At 30.4% G+C, this 10,322-nt stretch overlaps 1 protein-coding gene across 4 annotated transcripts in view; it reads left to right on the forward strand.

The window, feature by feature from the left end:
* Positions 1-8,795, forward strand: part of LOC125050432 (hemicentin-2-like) — a 37,441-nt gene extending 28,646 nt beyond the window's left edge. For all 4 annotated transcript variants that reach the window (XM_047650283.1, XM_047650284.1, XM_047650285.1 and 1 more), the window contains exons 6-7: positions 4,160-4,317; positions 7,186-8,795. In XM_047650283.1, the coding sequence (XP_047506239.1) occupies positions 4,160-4,317; positions 7,186-7,433 (406 nt within the window). In that variant the 3' untranslated portion in view covers positions 7,434-8,795. The remainder of the gene's footprint in view (positions 1-4,159; positions 4,318-7,185) is intronic.
* Positions 8,796-10,322: the final 1,527 nt, after the last annotated feature.

Genomic DNA, 10,322 nt, shown 5'->3' on the forward strand with positions numbered 1-10,322 from the left:
ATTCAGCAAAATTAAATACCACGTTAATACAATAAAAATATATTCCAAATTGTATTTTTTTATAAATCTCTTAATTATTAGTTCAATATATATACTTTATAAAAGCTTGCATAAGAGGGTGCCACGGCGTTCAACCTAAATTAACAAAATTGTTGCGATACTGAAACACATTACCCCATAAAATCCTTTTTAATTATTTTAAGCAATATTTAGAACATGCCTTAAATTCAAAGTAATACTTTCGAACCTCGAGGGAGCTTTGTACTTTATAGCCGTGGAGCTTACGAAAGACCGGCAGTGCGACATATTTAATAGTCTAGTTTATATACGCTTCTAGCCCTCGCTACTGGGCAATTCACATACTGAACAAGCCCGCATAATACTAACAAGGACATTGATGTGGTTATTTATAGGTTCATTATGGTAAGGAAAGTTTATAAGGTGTAATATGCGAAGTGAGGTTATATAACGAGTGCTCGTAATAAGCTTCGTATATTAGAAGTCTTGCTTTGAGAATATTCCGATTAAGGAATATACCTAGTAATAATTCAATTACGCTAATATCGCGTAAATGTATTGCCCTAAGTTTTATGCACCTGATATCATATTCTTTATAACCAAGTACGACCTTCAACGCCTATCACATGTCCGAATCTTGGGTTAATAGACCGGTTTTCATCACGATATTTTCCTTCAACATACGCAAATAATAAAAGAAAATAGAGATGATTCGTATGGTCAATCAAAACATCGCGAGTATTCACGAATGTCTTAAAAATACCGAGTAATTTGCATTATCATAAATATTTACATACACCATACTTTAATGAAATTTTTAGAAATTAGTGTAACTAAACGCGTTTAATCCGAATGTATTATATTTAGTAGTGTAAAGCTATGGATTGCTAGTAATATTACAATAACCCTACAATTTAAATTAAAGCTAAGTACTAAATGGACCAGCTCAACTCATTTCAACTAGAGATTGCAATAAATTAGTTCTAATATTAGCTGATAGATTCCACTATTGATTTGTTTGATGAGTGGTAATGTAGTTTACTTACACTACATTATACAGTCTGCTCGGATAAGTATCGGTAATTTTTTATTACTAAAATCGATAAGTTAAATATTGGGTTTAACCAGAATTACATAGAAAATTCGAAATCAACAAAAAGTTTAGAAGCAAGTAAATACTAAGGCCTACATACAACAGTAAAGTTCGACAAAGAATTCAACTTTGAAAGACTTTTCTTAAGCTGCAAATAGATGTTTGAAGTTTTGGCTTTCTGTTTAGCTATCTACTGAAATTTACTGATATATTTATACTTGCTGTTTTTGCTTGTGTTTATTGATTATTTATCTTCATAGGCAAGCAGGTGATCACTTCTATAATCACTTAATGCACTAAATTTACGAGTACAGTGCCGGAGTTAAAACGTAACGAAAGCTATTTGTTATTCCAGAACGTATTTGAAATTTAATAATATTTGTAACACAAGTAACAATATCCAATAACCAGGTTGTAGTGCTGAATTTTGTGTATGAATACAGTTAATTTAGCCTATTTGCTTTTGATGTGTCCTGTTAACGTTCAATTGATTCGTATTGCCCCAAACATGCGTGCTCATACTGTTTGCCTAGTCATGTAGTAAATTGTATTCATCAGTGAGGAAATGTTTCTAGGTGGAAATAATTTACCGCTTTTGTATGATAGCTTTAGACGTAACCTTACAGTACTAAACGAGTACTTAAGTAAAACAGTCTTAGTACACTGATTTATATTTATTTATTAACACTTCAATGTAATGCATTACAAAACTAATTTGGAAAGTTATAGCTTGTTAGCTATAGCTTTCCAAATTAGTTTCAACAAACAAAGGATCAAACAAAGGATGTCTTCTAAGCATCTCTAATAAGAACATACCCGCGACATATAATAATATTAATTCTAATAATATTGTCCATAAATTAATGTGTTAATAATTTGTTTTAAGAGCTGTAAGTAGAATCAGTTTAAAAAAAGTCAAAAGAATTTATTAGCTGCATAATCCTGCATAGTAAATAAGCAACTAAGTTTACAAAACACAATATAGAATTGAACAATTTCTAAACTAAAACCATCTTATCTTAATTATAATATACGTACCATTCGTAATTAAATTTATCACATTATATCATTTTGCCTGTTATCTTGACAAGTCGTTTCTCCGATGTGCTGTTTTCAAGGCATCCTTTTATTATCATTGTTTTAAAAATAAAGAGCAAAATTGAATTATTGAAGTGAAACTTCTTTATCGGGGTTGGAAAAAATTTAGTGTAACATTTTTTCGTTACGCGTCACATTTTTCGGTTACGCGCCATGTTGCTTTTTGAAGTCAAACTTCTTAATCGGCGTTAGAATGATTTTTTTATCGACGTATGGGAGAAATTTTGTAGCAAATCGTCACGTTTTTCGGTTACGCGCCATCTTTTTCTTGTCCCTACCACGGTTGATCCGAAGAGATTCGAAGCCATTAATAACAAAAATATATAATAACGATAACAATGATAGTAATAATTCTATTACAATTAATGAAATTCTGTAATAATCTTAGTAGTAATAAGGTAAAATGAAATAGTTGTATTTGTATTCATGTCTATGATAATAAAAGCCTTTTGTTAAATTTTATTTAACCAATTTCGTTAAGTTGCATATAGTAGATCATTTTTCGAAAAATAAGGTCATAAAGAAGTTTCACTTCTTACGTGTGTACACCTAGTAGACGCACACATTTTTTTATTAATATCGTGAATGAATACAAAAGTAAGGCATTTCAATTTTTATTATTATAAACCAATTCTAGATAAGTATACGGTATTGATAAATCGGAATCTTCCATTTTTACAAATCTTTAAAGTATTTACGTATGTTCAATAATATTGTACGCTTTGTACGTGCACACTTGCGTTACTCTCTACATTACATTCTCATTTATCTATTACGTGACATATATTTTGATAAGCCATCGAATATAAGTTTAGAACGACAAATCGTTAAAGCAAATTAATTGCTTTTGCTAATTAATTTTCTCTTAGATACAAGACTACGCAGATTAAACGTTATAATATTCGTTGCTTGGATAGCAATTAAAGTAATTATATCGTAAAAGTTGACTAAGCAATTAATTATTCAAGGAGACACTTATCGTTGCTATACGAGTTATGGAGACATATATTATGTCATATTATATTTACGTTAAAATAATAAATATTTAATTGATTACTTAATACCGTTTAAGAGAAGATTCTAGGCTTATCGCTAAGTATCGACTGTCGTAAATCTAAAACGTATTGGATTTTATACCACCCCTTAGCGCTAGTCTCGATTTAACTTAGCCTTATATTAGCGAATTGCGTTTAGCCCGTGCGCCATAGTTTCATAGTTATCATTTTTAAGAATAAAAATAAATATTGTCAAATAAATTTCGCTTAACTATCGAAATATATTCATTCAAATATTAGGCGCATGCATAATGTACGTTTCATAGTAATTACAATTATATTAATAATATAATCAGCTGGGAATCCTGATACATGTATTTTTTTCTTGAAAGGTGTAACAATTATACACATTATATGCATATCTACTTATAACTAATAAACACATTTTTACTTTTTTAGCATTTAAACTTATCTTCTAGTATATGCATATATGAAATAATCTTAAATTAACTAGAATTTATAAATAGACTACGATCTATTGCAAATATTCAATATTATAAAATACTGAAATAGTTCAGCATTTTTAAAATGTCATATCAATTTATAAATAGCTGATGTATCTCCAATAAAATTGCATTCTTGAAGCAGAAATAATATTATCGGAGGCTTTTGTTGTGGTGCAATATCGCTTTCGGGAAATGCGGCTAAAAGTTACACAATGTAAGGTCATTTGGAACAAATTTAATATTCGGAGAAACAAAATATAAATATAATCTTTTTTCCCGCGTTTTTTATACGAGTGATGTGAAGTTAGCTCATTTGCAATGACTATGAACTTAGCCGTTATTTAAATAACGAACTAAACGAAACGACTCTATGGTGTTTTACAAAATCGTGTTAACAGTAATACAATAGATATGGTATTTAATTAAATATAAAATATTTATTTTTATAGTTTTATCTACTGGTACCGTGGCGAGCAAGTTGTGAACTACGCTCAGCGCGGAGGCATCAGCGTGGAAACGGAACAGCGCACGCGTACAAGCCGCCTCTTGATCGCTCGCGCAGCACCGCACGACTCCGGGAACTATACATGTGCACCTAGCAGTTCTGGTAATTTCTTTTATTAATTTTCAACAATTAGTAGTAAAAATACAAATTTTATAAAATATTATTATTAACTATACATATAACATCTAAATATCATAATTTTATGGAGCCAAGCTATCACACCCCAAGTTGTCACAACAAACAATTAAGTTGTTACAATTAAACAATTAACGAGATTGAATTCTGACTTTTAAGATACCTAAACTTGTAGAGAGCGAAAGACTGCCGCACCAAGCACTCGAAAATTTAAATAAATATTGTTTTAAATTCTCATTTACATTCGTTAAAGCAGTTTTATTTTATTTAAAACTAGCGACCCGTCTTTGCATAGAACTCCGTATACCTTAATATTATTGTTTTACATTTCTCTCCATAAAAAACCTCACAGAATAAATAAAGTAAAATACTCGATTTAGTCTTGACGTCTTCGAGTTGCGTTAATAACATATTTTGCTATTCATTTTTATTTATATGTATATAGATAAAACTAAGACACATGCGTGACGTAAGAATCGCTTCTGTTCGAAAGTATTTTGTCCAACTTACATAAAATAAATACCTTTTAATTTTTCGGCTTTCTATTGGTAAAAAAATTCAAAATCGGTTTAGAAGATCCAGAGATTACAACCTCACAAACTTTACCTCTATAATATTAGCATAGATAAATAGATTTTTTAACATAGACGTTTCTTTAAGATCTCAAAAACAGTACAATTACTGTCTTTATTCAATTTTTAAATAGTAAAATTAAAGCGTCTGGTCGCGTTATATTTCAAAACAACAGCACACTGAAATATTCATAGCTGTATTATAACAATGTATGAAAAACAAATGGATGTGAGTGCGTTACAATGAAACAAAGCAATGTTTGAAATTAAAATTTATCGTTAGTAGAAACAGCGTAAATGTATGCCTATATTTATGTTAGGATTTTAAAATCATATAGCTTTTGTTTGCGATGAAATTTTAAACCAGTATATTAATAAAAACGTAATTTATTCATAGGTAAAATAATACTTATGAAAGTCAATAAAAATCTTTATTTTACTGCCGGTTCTTAAATCGAGGGCCTAGAACGGATGAGAGGAGCTGGAAAGAAATACTCTGCTACTTTTTAATCGCCAAGTTTTGTGTTGTACTAGATACTTGTAACTGCAACTATTACACAACAACCCAATCCGCTATTGGGGAATGGTACAAACATCTGTGAAATGTATATTTCTATTTCCACTGAGTGTTGCCAGCACAGGGGGAGTCCACTTTATAAGAGAAGGTGCACTAGCCCCAAACTAGGTTTCTCTGTATTGTGTGCAGCTAGTCTCTTCAATTTGACGCACTAATGATTTTAAGTACTTAACGTAATAAACTCGTTTGCAAAAAACATTTATTGTACATCTTATATAAAGGAACAATTAAATTTAGAATCACAAAGAGGCTACCCATTTGCATTAAAAAACATGTAGGTACATAATGATACTCCATCTAAAATACAGTGTATAGTGTTTATACTTCTTTTCTAACTAAAGTCACGTTTATTTCTCGGTATGAACGCGATAAACTTAACAACTACAAATTTATTTTTTTTACATTTTACCTAAACTATCTATGGCTATTATGAGGAAGATTGGTGTATATATATTGAATAATATTGTAGTTGAACAGGTCGCACATATTGCTAAAATACACTAAATCCATGAGCTGCGGGAAGCTAGTATGTAAATATGAACCACTCATAATAGTAAAAATGAGAAAGCTGACTAAAATTTGAAAAGAAATTATATAACGCAAGCTGCTCAGAAACGTTTACTAAAATATGAAAACTTGCGCCTTCTAGGTCAAGTTGTACTAGGTTATGGACACTTTTAAATGTCAAATATTTACAGTTGGATTTCAGTTGTGTTACACGTAACATTTTAATGTTCACTTTGCTAGATTTCGTTATTCTTTTCTATATGGAGATTGGAGTGTATTTGTAAAGAGAAAAAATATTTGATGTTAACTATTTATGTACATGTATGGGTACTAAGTTGCTTCTAATAATGAGAATTATGTATAGTCCTGTCCTACAACATATATGGAACATTTCAGTGATAATATTTTTCTCTATATTATGTAGGTGATTATGTCTGAGACGCGTTATCGTCTTTTGGGTCTTACACATAATCGGTTTTTTCAAAATGTTTTCCTTAGGCATACGGGATGTTGTTATAAATGTTAATTAGCACATTAAATATTCTGGGAAAATAATAGGCATTCTAATGAACTGGTATAATCTTTTAATATTCTTGAGGATTTCTTCAATATGTGGAGCGTGGAGTTGCCGCTCCATACAAGCATATGTAAAACAAAAACTTGAGGATTAAAAAAGTGATAGAGAGTCATTTGTCAGTTATTCTCCAATCCTCTAGGCAATAGATTTGTGAACTGTAATTGACTTATTTACTAACGTTTATAAGTCATATTTACAAGCATAGTTAATAAACTATTAGTAAGATTTTTTTATTAATTTTCATTTTAGTTGAAAATTTGAACTAGAGACCTTATTGAGTCATTAGTAATCAATGAAAACGGGGCGAATTGAGTTAGCGCTTTCGGTTCAATGCTCTTTGAGTTGTAACGTCAATGAGTATGTGACGAAGCTTTGAGGTCTTTGCAATTCGGTTATTTCTGCGAGATCCATACAAATTGTAAACGTGAACACTACAAATTAGGAACAGAAATGTCAAATTACTTAAAAAAACGTGAGGCTAAACACACTATATTATGTCTTGTAAATTTATCGCAATATGTGATTCCCAGGGGAACACCCCAAATACAAGCACCACTTTACTAAAGCATATAAATGCGGTACAATTTTCTATTTTTTTGCAGAATCGGCATCGGTGATAGTTCACGTCCTGAGTGGAGAACGTCCCGCCGCCATGCAGAGTTCCAGCTCATTGTCATCTCACATCAACCCCCTTCTCTTAATCCTTTCTATACCAACTTTACTTGACAATCATATTTTTTACAAGAATGTACCCGACATCTTTCACCTAGCCAACAACGTAATTTGCAGCGTTCTTTTTAGCCAAATTTCTATTTTTCTACAAAATACCTATGGAAGCAGCACAAGATGACCTAATAATATTGATAACCTATAATTATGTAAAATAACAAGTTTCTGAAATGTAATATTAGTATAATTAATGAGGTCGTTTTAATTATAGTGGATACAACGACTTGACTTCGGTCGACAAATTCTTACGTCAATTTTAGTTTTAACTACACATGCAATGTGTCAGTTTAGACAATTTAAAAGATACAAAGGAAAGCTTAATGGAAAATTATTCCAGTCATAAATGTTTATTCAGAGATTAGGGGACTCTCCGCTTAAAGTCTTTACGCGATTATCCGTTTTATTCCTTTTCGTTTGTTGAGATTAGAATAAATGGATATTGAGAATTTAAACGATACAGCGTGTAACGAAAGCCCTTAACAAAATAAATATTTTATTCCTTGCTGGTGATGGACTCTTCTGTTTCACGAATGCTAGCACGGTTGGCATTATAAACGTTTATTTTATCTTTAGGGTTTTCGTTAATTATTTGGAACATAAGAGTATTTATCAAGGACCGTAATATTTAAGATAATATAAACAGTTTGTTTTGGTGCTTTTAATTCTTACTGTGCAGTGATATTCTTGGAATGAAATAGCCTACTGTGACCTCGTTACGAAAGCCTACGAAATACCTCCGCTGTTTTTCTTATAGTAGATGGTAGCCGATTCAGACAATACCAATTTAAATATTTCTCAGGAATTGAAGTTTTTCTAGATACTATTACTATTAGGTATTTATGTATCAATGTGGTGTAACCATCTACAGAGCATATTTTTTTTCGTCCATTCGATTATTTGAAAACACTGAACTTTTAAAATTATTTACAGTTTTACATAAAATTATCTTTTTCTTTTATGATTGTTGTAGTACACGTAAATGCCCAATGACACCACAAATACATTGCAAGAATCAAGTTTCTGTACTAATTGTAAATGTGAGCTATTTTCTATATCATTTATTTAATGTCATCATAATAATTTTTGGCCTATGATTTCTCTAAAATTGAGTTATAAAAATTATAATTTTTGATCAAAATGTGAAAATTAAATCGGTTTATTTTTAAAATCTCGCAAATTTTAATATAATAAATGACGTCTTGTTTTGATGAGTCTTAAATTATCTTAACAATAATAAGATTTCTTTCAATGTCCTATTTATAACAAAGCAGATGTTAAATTATTTTTTCTGTGAATATAGAATAAGTATGTAAATAAGATGTACATAGATTGTCTGTTCATTAGTACATTCAATTATGGATGCTTAAACATAATGTATTTAAATTTGTGTAGTCATCGAAACGGTTGTGTAATGAACTATCACGTAGAATTAAAAGGTTATAAAATTTATAAGAAAATAATTATAGTTATACAATTACTAATAGTTATTGAGTTTTATTTATTTACGGGTACCCCGTTTCTTTTTGTGTTCATTGTCAGCAGTGATTTTTGTTCTGTAAAACATTATTAAAGAAATGATTTGTTCTATCCTATTCTAGGTCATATTAAAGAGTATAAATGATCTTAAATTGGAGCCGAATTGTCAATATTCACACTGGTGGGTATAATGAAAAACCTTCGATAGACACTCCAGACCTTCTTAGTCGGTCTCGAGTCTGGATCCCCGGAGTAAAACCTGAGGGCCCAAGAGTTTACTGCGGACTACAAAAGCGCCAACAGCAAATTGAAAAAACCTGAAATCCACCAGAGCTTCTTCTTCTTCGCCACGAATCCGAGGCCGCCCAGTTCAATAATATGGGGCTAGTATGTAGACTCAAAAGGATCTTTTGAGATCGTGTTTTTCTAGCAGCACTTTAGTGCTAGTACTTAACTGCATTACATTAGTGTACTAGTGAATGGAGTTAAGGAATAAAAATAAAATTCAATTATAAACTACAGCTGTTTATAGCTTAAATAGGCTAAATTAAAGTATAATTCAATTTTTAAAACTTAAGGTACATGCAAATTTTGTGAAAAATCTCATTCAAATACCTTTTAGGAACGAAGTACCTTCTCAAAGTATTTTAATCTATCAGAATACAAATGAAAGAAAAGAACTGAGCAACAATAATAATGTAATAATTAAGTTGCGAAAGATTGTAAGAAAAGATGAACACAAAACGGGATAAAAGATTCTAAGAAGCGATGCGTATCTAAGCGAAGAAAGAAAAGTTGTTTTCCGTTATCTTAATGCAACGTTGAGGAAAATCCTATTAATACAATATAGTTATTATTTTAATGTTATGGGGAAACTTTTGATGTTCCATTTATTGAGAGGAATTAGAAGCGGAAAATGAATGTATCCGTACCGTAAGAGGCGGAAAATTAAAAAAAAAACGTTTCAATAAATTCATGTAAGTACTCTGGCAATCCTATGTGATATATAGATATGACAAGGAGGTGTCCTCCTTGGAACTATATATTTAAAAAAAAGGATGCGTGAACTCATGTACGCGCGTAAGAAGTTATACTTCTTTGGCAATATTAAAAATAGTTTTTGATTGAATGCAAATAATTAATTACAATTAAATAATCAAAGACTGCAAGAGGAGTCATTATAGTCAATAAAGTTCAGTTTACATTTGAAAAATTAAATAAATAAATATTATATTTATATTTATTATTATTTTCTAATATTAATTAGTATTGATATAAATATTCAATTTAAATCACTTCTGATTATAATTCAGACGCACATATAAAATTCGCACTTGTATAATGAAAACACGTGTTTTAAATGTAAAAACTCAAAGCATGTGGATAAATATTATAAATATAAATACACAGTGAACAGAGGCGGTGTGCGTGCCAACATACGCCACTAACTTCATACTGATAATTTTGTGTAACGGTGCGCGCGTATCGTAAAATTTCACTCTTATCAATTTTTCATAACGTGCCTAAAGAAGTA

Source organism: Pieris napi, chromosome 6 (assembly GCF_905475465.1).
Source record: "Pieris napi chromosome 6, ilPieNapi1.2, whole genome shotgun sequence".
In the NCBI taxonomy this organism is placed as follows: domain Eukaryota; kingdom Metazoa; phylum Arthropoda; class Insecta; order Lepidoptera; family Pieridae; genus Pieris; species Pieris napi.